General features: G+C 35.6%; 1 protein-coding gene and 1 long non-coding RNA gene across 18 annotated transcripts in view; one reads left to right on the forward strand and one right to left on the reverse strand.

Annotated features, from left to right (window-relative positions):
- The window catches only part of C2CD6 (C2 calcium dependent domain containing 6), a 133,064-nt gene that overhangs the window by 44,165 nt on the left and 73,337 nt on the right, over positions 1-15,562 (reverse strand). For 7 of the 17 annotated variants that reach the window (XR_010150194.1, XM_016950298.4, XM_063791530.1 and 4 more), the window contains 3 exons: positions 13,946-14,024; positions 5,871-5,914; positions 4,451-4,750 (listed from right to left, as the gene is read on the reverse strand). Coding sequence is in view for 14 of the 17 variants with exons in the window: in XM_016950298.4 (XP_016805787.3) it covers positions 4,451-4,750; positions 5,871-5,914; positions 13,946-14,024 (423 nt within the window). In the remaining 3 variants the exon portion in view is untranslated. Of the gene's footprint in view, positions 1-4,450; positions 4,751-5,870; positions 5,918-13,945; positions 14,025-15,562 lie in introns of all 17 variants that reach the window. The other 10 variants (XR_010150193.1, XM_016950294.4, XM_063791531.1 and 7 more) reach the window with 2 other exon arrangements.
- LOC107973885 (uncharacterized) overlaps positions 1-15,562 on the forward strand; it is a 48,001-nt gene that overhangs the window by 19,626 nt on the left and 12,813 nt on the right. The window lies entirely within an intron of this gene.

A 15,562-nucleotide genomic window follows, 5' to 3' on the forward strand; every position in this document is an offset into this window, starting at 1 on the left:
AGGGTGGATGGGTAGATAATTACTTTACATAGAGTGGTCAGAGGAGCCCCCCCAACCCAGCCTCCACTAAGGAGGGAACATCTGAGCAGAGTCCTAAATGGTGTGAATGAATGAACCCTGAGAAGATCCGCAGGGGAGAGCACTCCCCTGACAGAGAAGAATATTAGAAAGAGCTTGAGGCTGGAATAAGTTTAGTTTGTTCAAGGAATAGTAAGAATACTAATGTGGCGGAAGCAGAGTGAACAAAGGGAACAATGCTAACACATGAGGACAGAAAGATTAAATAGGGGCATTGTAGATGATGGTGAGAAGTTTGGACTTTATTCCAGGCATGAAAACACGCCATTGAAGAATACTGATCAGAGGAGTGACATGATTTAGATTTCGTCTTTACAAGATCGGTCTGGCTGCTATGAGAAGAACAAACCAGATAGAGGCAAAATTGGAAGTAGGAAAACAGCTTTTATAGCAGACAGGAGAGATGAAAGTAGCTTGGTCTAAGGTGATAGCAATGACAGTGGATTTCAGATATATTTTGAATACAGAATTAACAAGACTTGAGGGTGGATTGGATATAAGAGATGAGAGAAACCACGATATCAAGGCTGACTCCTAGGGTGTTGGTCTTAACAGTTTAGAGGTGCCATTTATAAGAATAGAAACTCCACAAGAACATTTATTTTTGTCTTTTTTGAATATAAGCTCCACAAGAACATTTATTTTTGTCTTTTATGTTCAACGACATATTTCATTCACCTAGAAATAATGCCTGGAATGTTTATATGCTGAAAAGATTAAATGAATAGGCAACATTAAGAGGAGGGAATCTAAATTAGGGGTGGAGAGTTAGTGGAGGTGAAATTAAGAATTCAGTCTTCGTCATGTTAAGTTTGACATTTCTATAAGCTATCTAAGTGAAGTAAGTTTTTACATATACGCTCTTGGAGTTCAAAGAAGAGCCCCAAGATGTGGAAGTTATTCATTTATAAATTATATTTAAAGTTACAGGGCTGAATGAATAACCTATTATTCAGGTTAGAGAGTTAGAGAAAAATTAAAATACAAGGTTAGAGTAAAAAATAAAATACAAGGACTGGGTGTGAGACAATCGAGACCTCCCCAGCAAAGAGTAGTCAACGAAGAAGGAAGAAAACTAGGAGAATGTAATATTACAAAAGGCCAGTGAAAAAGATCAGTTTCAAGAAAAGAGTGGAACTATTTTGTCAAATGTGGCTAAGTAGTCACAGAGATGAGGACTGAGAACTGATAACCACATTTGGTAATATATTAGTCTTTGGGGACTCAGTTGTGGGTTCATTGGAATGTGGTTCAGGGTCAAGATGACAAGGGTATGGCTGTAAGATCTGTTAAGGCCTCAAAAAGATTTAAGGTGGTGACTCATAGGCCTACTCAGCTAGACAAAAATTATTTTAAGAATCTTAAGTAGCATCTCAGGCCTTCTTTGCCAGACAAGGGCACTTCTAAATTTCTTAAGGACATTTTGCCATAGCACCCTGACTCTCAGCCCAAGGAAATAGGGGCCTGTCTTGAAGATATTTAGAAGTGCAACATTTGACTAATTGAGATCTTAATTTGATACACAGGAAGCCCACAAAATCTTTAACAGAATAATAGCATCTTAGACTGAAAGGAACAGGGATAGTTTAGAAAGAAAAGACACATATGTGAAATTTCAGCCTTCACTGAAAGCAAAAATGAAAAGACACATTTGAACTTTCAACTTCCCTCACACAGAACATGGGCTGCAACTACAAACAGAAGTTATTTCTTATGGAAAAAGGCTTATTCAAAGGGTAAGGCCAAAACGTGAGGGCAAGGCCAAGAACTTCAGAATTACTATGGTCAACTGACTGATATATGCCTCATGTTTTCCCTCCCTCTACCTTTAGAATTTAAGTGTCTGTTCCAATTTTCCTGTTCTTGGCTCATCATTGTATGTAGGGGACAGATAACTGGTCTCTTCAATTCATAGATTTTAAGTCTGAGAGGAGCCATACCTAAAGAGCCTCACCCACATGAACTTTAGTTAGATAAAAACATTTTGTACTTCAAGCCTGAGCTTGATGCAGTAATAGCATGACATTGAGGATCTTGGGAGGCAAGTGAGTATATTTTGCATGTGGGAGGAATATGACTTACTTGGAACTTAGTTAATCTCCAAATATGGCCCCCAATGCACACCCCTCCCAAGATTCATGCCCTTCTGTAGTCTCCTCCCATACTGAATCAGGACTGAGTATGGGACTTGCTGTAATTAACAAAAGTTAGTGAGGGTGACCCTGTGCTCGTCCCAAGCCTATGTCTTAAGAAGACCTGAAGCTTCTGTTTTTGTATTTTGGAAGCCTTGAGCTGCCACATAAAAAGCTCAGCAGCCTTGTTAGAGAGATTACATAGAAAGACCACAAGAAGAAGCCCCATGGAGAGGGAGAAGGATAATTCCCAAGATTACATGGAAAGAGAGATCTATATATTAGCTATCTATCTATCTATCTATCTATCATCTATCAAATCTGAGATATATATATATATATCTGAGACAGAAAGAAGGAAACAGACACATTAAACCAGATGTTCTTGCATCCCAGCTGAGCCCAGCCCTAACAGCTATTCAAGGTGTCAGACACGTGAGTGATCATGAGTGTTCCAGCCTAATCAAGCTCCTAGATAAGTCCATCTAACATCCAACATCAAGTGGAGCAGAAGAACTGCCCAACAAGCAAGTCAACCCCACAGTATCTTGAGAGATAATAAAACGTCTTTTTTAATCCACTAGGTTTTGGAATGGTTTGTTATACAGCAATAAATAACTTACTTATCAAGTGAAAGTTGAATATTTTGGAAGTCAGACTGAATGTAATACATACATTAAAAGGTAAACTACAAACTAAGTGCCCATACAAGTGGTTAATATCTTGAAAATAAAAAGAGCTAATTATAAAACCTAAACAAAATCCCCAAGTCTTCAAGGAAAAAAATGGACAAAGGACATGATCTGTCTACTCATAGCAGGGAAAACCAAAATGACTAACGAGCAAAAAAAAGTGTTAATCATTATTTAAAAGACCATTAATACTCAAATACTGTTGGTAAGAATGTAAAGTGGTACAGTCTTTCTGGAGAGCAATTTGTTAGCATGCCATTTCTGTAAATACATTAGGAGATAATCACAGATCCACAGATCCAAATAAATAAGCAAAAGAATGTTAATTTCAAACTTAATGTCCAACAATATGAAAACTGTTTAAAAACTTATGGAATATTAATATTTGAGGATATTCTACATCTTGCAGATTTTTAAGAAAATTCAAGTGGCATGCATGTAAAGTCAAAAAATAAAAATTACATGTCTGTTTTGATTCAAGCTTTTAAAATTCATAAAAGATATATGTACATATGCATAAGAAAGACTAAAAGAAAATAAAATTGTTAAATCTAGCAGTAGAATTATAACTGCTTTTATTTTTTCTTTTACGTTTCTCTCCATTTTCTAAATTTTCTGTGACTGTGCATTACTTTCACATTCAGAAAAAACAAAAATGTTATTTGACATAGGTAACTGAGAGTAATTCCCAGTTAAAATTATGTCTTTTGAAATTTGGGAGAGAATTTAGAAATGACCTAGTCTGATCTACTATTCAAATAATGAGAAAAATAGGTCTAGAGACTTAGATGCCCAAGCTAGAATCTCACTTAGAACTCAAATTCTTTATCTTCTGACCTATATATCTTTTTATACCATTTGATGAACTACCTGTAATAGTTATTCCAATAAGATATAAAGATATAAGTAGAATGGCTGTCATTTTGAGAAAGTCTATTATTTGGTGTACCTTTAAATTCACACTCTTATTCTCATTTTAAACTATAAAATTATTTGTAATAAGGAGAACATATGTTATTTCCTATAATATAATAGTTTTATTAAGAATTTCCACTGAAATAACTCCCCAGGCTTTTAAATTTCCTTTGAATTTACATTTTGTTATTGTTGTTACACTTTCAGCTGAATTACCAACCCAAGAGATTAATTTGTATTACTGGCATCTCAAATCACTTTGCTTTTCTTGAAAGTTTTTTATCCTCATTTCTTGATTGATATAAGTAAAGCAGGAATATTTAATATACTTAGACGCATTTCCACTTGGAGACATTTGAATGCATTTTCGATTTATTTGTATTTAATTTTTTAAAATAGATTATTTTGTCTCCCTAGTCTTATACTTCTAATATAAGGGCAGACACCTTGAGCTCAAGGCCTTCTTTTGGGTCTTGGCTTTGAAAGCTACCTTTTAATTTTTAATCTGGTGGAAACTAAGCCTGTGTTCTCCCTTTCAGCTAAGTTTAGATTGTTGTTTTGCCAGCTAATTTCTGTTGGAGATGAATCTAAGTTCCTGCTCTTTGGATTTATACAGATACTCCTCAAATTTACCTCTGATAGAGATGAGTCTGCTTTTAAAATTCTTGGATAGTTATCTTTTAATTTTACTTCTAATGGAAAAAATACATTTTTCCTTTTTCTGTCTGGCATGCTTTCTGATTGACGTTCACCTAAAGGTGGTATTCTGCTTGCTTTTATTGTTTCCTGGTTAGAAATAGTGCACAATGAGTGCACTTCTGTGGGTGAAGGTGTTGATTCATCATTTTTAGAAGCATCAGCAGTTGAATTATCTTGGTCCGATTGGTTCAAAGTTGGTATAGTCAGGCCTTTCTCAGAATCATTATCCAGTAACTAGAAAATACAGCAATAAAACAAACTACCAGTTAATCATTATTGACTGGAAAATTTTACAAATTAAGAAAATGACTCAAAATCAATTGTACCCTTATCCTTTAGCATAACAAATTACCATTATTATTTGTAAATTTTAATTCCTTAGTAAACATGATAAGTTCTTTACTTGCCTGAAACCATGGACTGTAGAATACTATCCATAAAAATGATAAAGCAGTGGTTCTCATATATCCAAATTTATAAATCAGCAACATCTCAAAATAAAAAATCTGAGGGTCTGACATTTTACTGTTATTACACTGTCACCAATATATCATGAAACAAAGGAAATTTTAATAACAAAATGCACAAGGAATGATACCATAAATCACAACTATATAAGAAAATAAAGAGAATATTAATAGCACCACAGTACAAAGAACAATATTGTAAAATAAAGGATAGCCTGTTAAACTAAATAAATTTAGCTTTATGAAAAATTCTCTATATTATCTTCTTTTACTCTCCTTGAACTGCGGAAAACAGTAATACATACTGACTCTTCAATTGGTATTTGGGAGCCACTGACCCAGGAATGGAAATCATTAAATCCTACTTGTCAAGCAGTAAGTGAACATTTTACTCTTCATTGATTTACATGGGGAGCCACTCCTTTATAGAATGAATACCTTATGTAAATTTAGCTGAAAAGCAAATTATATTATGTAAACTCTATGTTTTGTTTATTTCTATTTTAAACTATAGAATATCATTTCCTGTGCAAAGTTTACAATATGATAAATTAAAAGATTTTGGTGAGAAAGAGTAAAAACTGCAGTTACATCTATGGCATTTATTTCTAAGATCTTACGTAGAACTTCATGCTTTTTTCTTGTTTCTCCTTCATCTCTTCCTCAACACATTTTGTCCCCTATCTTCATATTTTTAAATGTTACTATTTTATGCAGAAGGCTCTTTCAAGAGTGTAACTATACAGATATTGCCATAATAGAAACCATAAAACAACTGAGTAACTTCTTGGATGCCTTTCTCTATCTATAAATATTTCTCCATTTATAAATATTTTATCCCTTTATAAAATAATGACTATTAAAAGTTCTCTTCCAATTTCCCTTACCTCATTTGCAGTAGTTTCAGCTTCCTCATTTACAAGAGGGATATCTGCTTAAACAATTAATAGGGGTATTTTATTTTACATAAAAACAATAAACACATATGTATGTACATTAATAAAATACTATTACATTTTTTCTCACTAAAAACAAAGAGCAACTTAAATCAAAGCAGCTATCCAAACATAAACACTACTTAGTATAAACAAGCTGATGAATCTCTGGGAAGATGGGGGAGTGGTAAATGATAACATTTCAGATCCATAAATACAAGACACAAACACAGGTACATGCTATATTTTTTAAAAGTTGAGAGGAAATAAACTCCAGATGATAAGTGATGGGACTGGGATTGGAAGAAGAGACTAGAATAAAGGCGTATGAAATCAGACAAAATAGGACCATTCAAGGAAGGCTGGTTAAAATACTTGTAAAATTTTCCTAGAAATATAAGGAATACATATTTAGCATGTAAAAAGGGAAAACCTAAAAGGGACAAAAAGAAAATAAATAACTGAAGCAGAATTCTAGCAAAAAAATTTGCTATGGTCACAACTACATGACTTCGTTCAGCTCTTTCTTTTTTCTTTTAATTGTGGTAAGAACAATTCACATGAGACCTATCCTCTTAAATTTTCTAGTGCAAAACACAATAATGTTAACTATCAGCACAGTGTTGTAAAGCAGATCTCTAGAACTTCATCATCTTGCATAACTTAAACTTTATACTTGTTGAAAAGCAATTCCCTATTTGCCCCTCCCCCTAGCCTCAGGCAACCAGCATTCTACTCTGACTATTTCATATACCTCACATATGTGGCATCATGCAATATTTGTCTTTCTGTGACTGGCTTATTTCACTTAGTATAATGTCCTCAAGGTCCATCCACGTTGTCACATATGGCAGGATTTCCTTATTTTTAAATGCTGAATGATATCCCATTGTATGTAGACTGGCATATCTCTTTTTATTGCACTTCTCAGATATTGTGTTTTGTACAAATTGAAGGTCTGTGGCAACCTTGCGTTGAGCAAGACTATTGGTGCCATTTTTCCAAAAGCATGTGTTCACTTTGTGTCTCTGCATCACATTTTGATAATTCTCAAAATATTTCAAACTTTTTCATTATTATAATATCTTTTATGGTACTCTATGACCAGTGATCTTTGATGTTACTATTGTAATTGTTGAGGGGCACCACAAACCACACCCATCTAAGATAGCAAACTTTTTTAATAAAAATTTAACTTTTAAGTTCAATTGTACATGTGTAGGTTTGTTATATAGGTAAACGTGTGTCATGGGGGTTTGTTGGACAGATTATTTCATCACCAGGTATTAAGCCTAGTATCCATTAGTTATTTTTCCTGATCCTCTGCCTCCTCCTACCCTCCACTCTCTGATAGGTCCCAGTGTGTGTTGTTCCCCTCTATGTGTCCATGTGCTCTCATCATTTAGCTCCCACTTATAAGTAAGAACATGTGGTATTTAGTTTTCTGTTCCTGCATTTGTTTGCTAAGGATAATGGTCTCCAGCTCCATCTATGCTCCTGCAAAGGACATGATCTCATTCTTTTTATGGCTGCATAGTATTCTATGGTGTATATGTACTACATTTTCTTTATCCAGTCTACCATTGATGGGTATTTAGCTTGATTCCATTTCTTTGCTATTGTGAATGGTACTGCCATGAACATACCTGTGCATGTGTCTTTATAAAAGAATGATTTATATTCCTTTGGGTATATACCCAGTAATGGGATTGCTGGGTCAAATGGCATTTCTGTCTTTAGGTCTTTGAGGAACCACCACACTGTCTTCTACAGTAGTTGAACTAATTTACACTCCCACCAACAGTGTATAAGCATTCCTTTTTCTCTGCAACCTTGCCGGCATCTGTTATTTTTTGACTTTTTAATAGTAGCCATTCTGACTGGTGTGAGATGGTATCTCATTATGGTTTTGATTCACATTTCTCTAATGATCAGTGATGTTGAGCATTTTTTCATATGCCTGTTGGCCATATGTGTGTCTTCTTTTGAAAAGTGTCTGTTCATGTCCTTTGCCCACTTTTTAACGAGGTTTTTTTTTTTTTTTTGTAAATCTTTGCCCACTTTTTAAAGAGGTTGTTTTTTTTTTGTTTTTGGTTTTGGTTTTTTTTGCCAAGATCCCTTATAAATGCTGCATATTAGACTTTTGTAAGATGGCAAACTTAATTTATAAATGTTGTGTGTGTTGTAACTATGCCACTGACCAGCTGTTCCCCCATCTTTCTTCCTCTCCTTGGCCTCTCTATTCCCAGAGACACAACAATATTGAAATTAGGCCATTAATAACCCCAAAATGGATCTAAGTGTTCAAGTGAAAGAAGATTTGTACATCCCTCACTTTAAATCAAAAGCTAGAAATGATTAAGCTTACTGAGGAAGGCATGTTGAAAGCTGAGATAGGCCAAAAGCTAGGCCTCTTGCACCAAACAGCCCAGATGAGAATGCAAAGGAAAACATTTTTGACAAAAGCGAGAAGTGCTACTCCACACACAAATGATAAGAAAGCAAAACAGCTTATTGCAGATATGGAGAAAATTTTAATAATCTGGACAGAAGTTAAACCAGCCACAAACAGTCCCTTAAGCCAAAGCCTAATCCAGAGAAAGCCCCTAACTCTCTTCAATCCAATGAAAGCTGAGAGGTGAGGTGGCTGCAGAAGAAAATCTTGAAGCCAGCAAATGTTGGTTCGTGAGGTTTAAGGAAAGACAGTATTTTTGTAACACAAAAGTGCAAGGTAAAGCAGCAAGTGCTGATGTAGAAGCTGCAGCGAGTTACCCAGAAGATCTAGCTAAGATATTGATGAAAGTGACTACATAAAATAGGTTTTTATTGTAGATGAAACAGCCTTATACTGGAAGAAGGTGTCATCTAGACTTTCATAGCTAGAGAGGAGAACTCAATGCCTGGCTTCAACACTTCAAAGGACAGGCCAACTCTCTTGTTAGAGGCTAATGTAGCTGCTGACTTTAAATTGAAGCCAATGCTCATTTACCATTCTAAAAATCCCAGGGCCCTTAACATTTATGTCAAGTGTACTCTGCCTGTGCTCTATAAATGGAACAACAAAGCATGGATGACAGCAGATCTGTTTGCAGCATGGTTTACTGAATATTTTAAGCTCGCTGTTGAGACTTACTATTCAGAAAAAAAGATACCTTTCAAAATATTACTGCTCAGTGACAATGCACCTGGTCATCCAAGAGCTCTGATGGAAATGTCTGAGGACATTAATGTTGCTTTCATGCCTGCAAACATAGATCCATTCTGCAGCTCACAGATCAAGGAGTAATTTCAACTTTCAAGTCCTCTCATTTCAGAAATACATTTTGTAAGGCTTTAGCTGCCTTAGATAATTCCTCTGAGGGATCTTGGCAAAGTAAATCGAAAACCTTCTGCAAAGGATTTACCATTTTAGATGCCATTAAGGACATTTGTGCTTCAGGAGAGGAGCTCAAAATACCAACATTAACAGGAATTTGGAAGCAGTTGATTACAACCCTCATGGATGACTTTAAGATGTTCAATAAAACTTCAGTAGAGAAAGTAACTACAGATGTGATGAAAATAGCAACAGAGGTAGAATTAGAAGTGAAGCCTGAAGATGTGAGTAAACTGCTACAATCTCATTATAAAATTTGAATGGATGAGGAATTGCTTCTTATGGATGAGCAAAGAAAAGTGGTTTCTTGAGATGGAATCTACTGCCGAAGATGCTGTGAACACTGCTAAAATGACAACAAAGGATTTAGAATTCTATATAAACTTAGTTGACAAAGCAGCAGCAGGGTTTGAGAGGACTGACTCCAATTTTGAAAGAAGTTCTACTGTGGGTAAAATGCTATCAAACACCATCGCATACTACAGAGAAATCCTTCATGAAAGGAAGAGCCAACTGACGCAGCAAAATTCATTGTTGTCTTATTTTTAAAAATTGCCACAGCCACCCCAACCTTCAGCAACTACCACCTTGATCAGTCCCAGCCATTAAGATCAAGGCAAGACCCTCCAGCAGCAAAAATATTGCAACTCACTGAAGGCTCAGATGATCATATATATATATATATATAAAATTTACAAAAAACCCATACATATATATATGACAGAGTCTCATCTCACTCTGTTACCCAGGCTGGAGTGCAGTGGCATGATCTCAGCTTACTGCAACCTCCACCTCCCGGGTTCAAGAGATTCTCATGTCTCAGCCTCCTGAGTAGCTGGGACTACAGGCGTGAGCGACCACACCCTGCTAATTTTTGTATTTTTAGTAGAGATAGGGTTTCACCATGTTGGCCAGGCTGGTCTTGAACTCCTGACCTCAGGAGATCTGCCTGCCTCGGCCTCCCAAAGTGCTGAGATTACAAGCTTGAGCCACTGTGCCTGGCCTCTCTATTTTTTGAGATAGGGTCTTGCTCTGCCACCCAGGCCGAAGTACAGTGGCATGATCCTACCTGATGCACTGCACCCTTGAACTCTTGGGTTCATGCAATCCTCCTGCCTTGGCCTCCCAGAGTGCTGATATTACATGCATGAGCCACTGTGCCCAGCCAGCAATTAAGTATTTTTTAATTAAGTCATGTACATTGACTTTTTACATAATGCTATTGCACACTTAATAGACAACAGTATAGTGTAAACGTAATGTTTATATGCCCTAGGAAACAAAAAAAAATCACATGACTTGCTTTATTGTGGTGGTCTAGAACTGAACCTGCAATGTCTCTGAATTACGTGTGTATACCACATTTTCTTTATTCATTCATCTATGACATTTAGGTTGTTTCTACATCTTGACTATAGTAATAACATGGCAATAAACATAGGAGTGCAAATATTGCCTTGAGATGCTGATTTCAATTCTTTTGGATAGACACACAGAAGTGAAATGGCAGGATCATATGATTTATCTATTTGTCATTTTTTTGAGTAACCACCATGCTGTTTTCAAAAGCAGCTGCATCATTTTACATTCCCCCAACAGTGTACTAGAGTTCGAATTTCTTCACATCCTTGCCAACACTTGTTGACTTTTCAATAATAGCCATCTTAACAGGTGTGATATCTCATTATGATTTTGATTTGTATTTACCTGATGATTAATGATGATGAACAGTTTTTGTATACCCATTGGACATTTGTAATGTCTTCTTTGGATAAATATGTATTCAAGTGCTCAGTCCATTTTTTATTTATTTATTTTTTTGCTATTGAGTTGAAAAGTTTCCTTATATGTTTTGGAATATTAGCCCTTTAACAAATATATGGTTTACAAATATATTCCCCCATTCTGTAGGTTTCCTCTTCACTCTGTTGTTTCCTTTACTGTGTAGAAGCTTTTTAATTTGATATAGCCCCACTGTCTGTTTTTGTTTTTGTTGCCTGTGCCTTTGGTGTCTTATCCAATAAATCATTGCCAACACCAGTGTCAATGAGATTTTCCCCTATGTTTTCTTCTAGGAGTTTTACAGTTTCCAGTCTTACATTTAAGTCATTAATCCATTGAGAATTGATTTTTGTTTATGGTGTTAAGCAAAAGTCTAATTTCAATTCTTTTGCATGTGAATATCCAGTTTTCCCAACAGCATTTGCTGAAAAGACTATTCTTTCCTCATTGTGTATTCTTGGCACACTTCTCAAAGATCAGTTCATCACATTTGCATGGGTTTATTTCTAGGCTCTCTCTTCTATTCTATTGATCTATATGTTTATCTTTATGCCAGTCCATGCTATTTTAATTGCTATAGTTTTGTAATACATTTTGAAATCAGAACGTGTGATACCTCCACGTTCTTCTTTCTCAAGACTGTTTTGACTATCTAGAGTCCTCTGTGGTTCCACATAAATTTTAGGATTGCTTTTTCTACTTCTGTGAAAAACACCATTAGAATTTTGATAGAGATTGCACTGAATCTGTAGACTGCTTTGGGTAGTATGAACATTTTTCAGAGTATTAAATCTTCAAACTCATGAACACAGGATATTTTTCCCTTTATTTTCTTATCCTTAATTTCATTATCAATGTTTTTTAGTTTTCAGCGTGCAAGGTCTTTGACCTCCTTTGAAAAGTTTATTCCTAATTATTTTATTCTTTTTGATGCTATTGTAAACTGAAATTATTTTCTTGATTTCTTTTTTGGATAGTTCATTGTTAGTGTATAGAAACACAACTGATTTTTCTGTGTTGGTTTTATCTCCTGCAACTTTACTGAATTCATGTATTGGTTCTAACAGGTCTTTTTGTGTGGAGTCTACAGAATTTTCTATATGTAAGATCCTGCCATCCGCAAACAAAGATAAAGAAATATTATTATGTATTTTAAAGTGTAGTACTATACTTTAACTTGCTTTCTTTTTTTTATTATTATACTTTAAGTTCTAGGGTACATGTGCACAACATGCAGATTTGTTACATATGTATACATGTGCCATGTTGGTGTGCTGCACCCATTAACTCATCATTTACATTAGGTATATCACCTAATGCTATCCCTCCCCACTGCCCCCATCCCACGACAGGCCCCAGTGTGTGATGTTCCCCTTCCTGTGTCCAAGTGTTCTCATTGTTCATTTCCCACCTATGAGTGAGAACATGCAGTGTTCGTTTTTTTGTCCTTGTGATAGTTTGCTCAGAATGATGGTTTCCAGCTTCATCCATTTCCCTACAAAGGACATGAACTCATCCTTTTTTATGGCTGCATAGTATTCCATGGTGTATATGTGCCACATTTTCTTAATCCAGTCTATCATTGTTGGACATCTGGTTTGGTTCCAAGTCTTTGCTATTGTGAATAGTGCCGCAATAAACATATGTGTGCATGTGTCTTTAGAGCAGCATGATTTATAATCCTTTGGGTACATACCCAGTAATGGGATGGCTGGGTTTAACTTGCTTTCTTAGTGAATTTAAGAGATTTTTAAAAGACTGCATGAACAGTCCACTTATTAAATCTCTTACTGATACTTTATGATAAATTCTCAAATGTAATGCTAATCTAATTTCCTCTCCTTCTTCCTCTGCCACACTTTCTTTTTCACACACACACACACACATTCCTCTGCATAAACACACTCCTCTACATAAAAGAGACCAATAGCTCTATAGTTCACAATGTCTAATAAAAATGCCTTTTCACAGGTCATAGTTAATATTTTAACTTTTTTCTCATCCTTAAAAAAGTAAAGGAGCATTGGCCAAGCGTGGTGGCTTATGCCTATAATCTCAGCACTTTGGGAAGCCAAGGCAGGAGGATTGCTTGAGCTCAAGAGTTTGAGATCAGCATGGGCAACATGGCAAAATCCTGTCTCTACAAAAAAAAAAAAAAAAAAAAAAACAAAAATTAGCCAGGCATGGTGGCGTGTGCCTGTAGTCCCAGCTACTTGGGAGGCTAAGGTGGGAAGACTGATTGAACCTGGGAGGTCAAGGCTGCAGTGAGCTGTGGTTGTGCAACTGCACTCCAGCCTGGGTGACAGAACTAGACCCTGTCTCAGATAATAATAATAATAATAAAATTTAAAAATAAAGCAGCATTAAAACGTCTTTTTTTGTGTGAGATGGAGTCTCACTCTGTCACCCAGGCTGGAGTGCCGTGGCAAGATCTCGGCTTACTGCAACCTCCGGCCTCCAAGTTCAAGCAATTCTCCTGCCTCAGCCTCCTAAGTAGCTGGGATTACAGGCACCTGCCACCGCGCCTGGCTAATTTTTTGTATTTTTAGTAGAGACAGGGTTCCACCATCTTGGCCAGGCTGGTCTTGAACTCCTGACCTCATGATCCACCCACCTTGGCCTCCCAAAGTGCTGGGATTACAGGCATGAGCCACCGTGCCCGGCCTTAAAACTTTTTAAAACTCTTAATAGGGTCTAACACTTTTCTTTAAAATTATCACACTTACCATATGCCAACTATAGTGAAATGCATATTTATTTCCTAGCAAAACAGAAATCTACTTAAAGCAAATTACTAATTGTCTTTTTGTGATATAATCACTTTGATTTCAATTATCTTAATAATAAAAAAATCAAAGTAGTTTCTTACCTACTCCTACAATATTTTCAAGCTCCTCTTCAGGTTGATTACTTTTCATGTTTTCAGATGCCTCATCTATATTAGTTTCCTAGAAGCAAAAAAAAAAGAAAAAAATATATATATGGGAAAATATTTAAAGAACGAAAACATTTTCCTCTGCCTTCATAACTACTTTAATACAATACACCTTCCTCCACACCCAAATTTACAGAAGACAAGAAGGAGATGGATTTGTGAGAAAAGCAATTCAAATAGCACTATTTTAAGGAGCCACATACTCTGGCTAGGAGTTGATGTTCCAAAGTGTATCCAAGAATGGATAGAGTATTTGAGTGATGAATGTAGGAGATGAATATTACAAGATAAATTACATAATATTGTAACTTCAGGGGGTATGAGAAGATACCCCCAGGAAACAGATTACTTTTTTTATTAGAATACATTATGGCCTATGACTTAAAAGTGATGTGTCTCTTTACAAAATTCCAAGGAGAATTATAAGGTAAAGTGATCAGTGGGCACTTATAAAATACTGATCTTTTAAAAAGAACCCTAAGTTCTTAGTCCCTTTAATAAAAAGTCCTCCAAAGTGTCTCTAAAATATGAATAGTGTATTGGTAAATACTAATCAGTTTATCCAACAGCAGCACAACTCTGCCCAATTATCACAGAGGCATAAAAAAATGAAAATATCAATATGTTATAACTAACATTTTAGACTATGATCATAGTCAATGTTTTATCCATCCATTGAGAGAGCTATGAATCCTTTATTTCCAAGTCAACATGTACAGGTTAGAGTATATTTCTAAATATCAAACCTTACTCATATTTCTGATAAGGGTTTAATGTCCAGAATATACAAAGAACTCTTACAACTTAACAATAAAAAGGAAAATAACTCAATTTTAAAATTGGCAAAGGATTTGAATAAACTTTATCCAAAGAAGGTATACAAATGTCCAATAAACACATGCAAGATGTTCACATCATTAGTCATTAGAGAAATGCAAATCAAACCTACAATGAGATACCACTTCAAACCCACTAGGATGGGTATAATAATAATTTTTAGAAGTTAAAAAGGGTAGATGAAGATGTTGATCCTTCATACATTGCTAGTTGGAATGTACGATGATGCAGCTGCTGTGGAAAACAGTTTGGAAGCTCCTCATAAATCAAAACAGGAAATTATGACACAGTCCAGCTTCCACTCCTTTATATATACCCCAGAGAATTGAAAACATTTGTTCACACATAAACTTGCACATAAATGTTCACAGCAGCATTATTCATAATAGCTTTTAAGTAGAAACAAACTAAATGTCCATCAGCTGAGGAATGCATAAACAAAATGTGGCATATCCAAATAATAGAATGTTATCTGGAGAGAGAAAAGAATGAAATACTGGTACATGCTACAACAGGGGTGAAACTTAAAAACATAGCAAGCGAAAGAGGCAAATCACAAAGAACAACACATTGTATGATTCCATTTATATGAAATGTCTAGAATAGGCTAAAGCTGTACAGTTAGAAAGTTGACTAATTGCTGCCTAGGGCTAGTGGAGGGGATGGAAAAATTGGGAGGTATTGGCTAAAGGGTATGGGGTTGCTTTTGCAGGT

Source organism: Pan troglodytes, chromosome 13 (assembly GCF_028858775.2).
Source record: "Pan troglodytes isolate AG18354 chromosome 13, NHGRI_mPanTro3-v2.0_pri, whole genome shotgun sequence".
Classification (NCBI taxonomy): Eukaryota; Metazoa; Chordata; class Mammalia; order Primates; family Hominidae; genus Pan; species Pan troglodytes.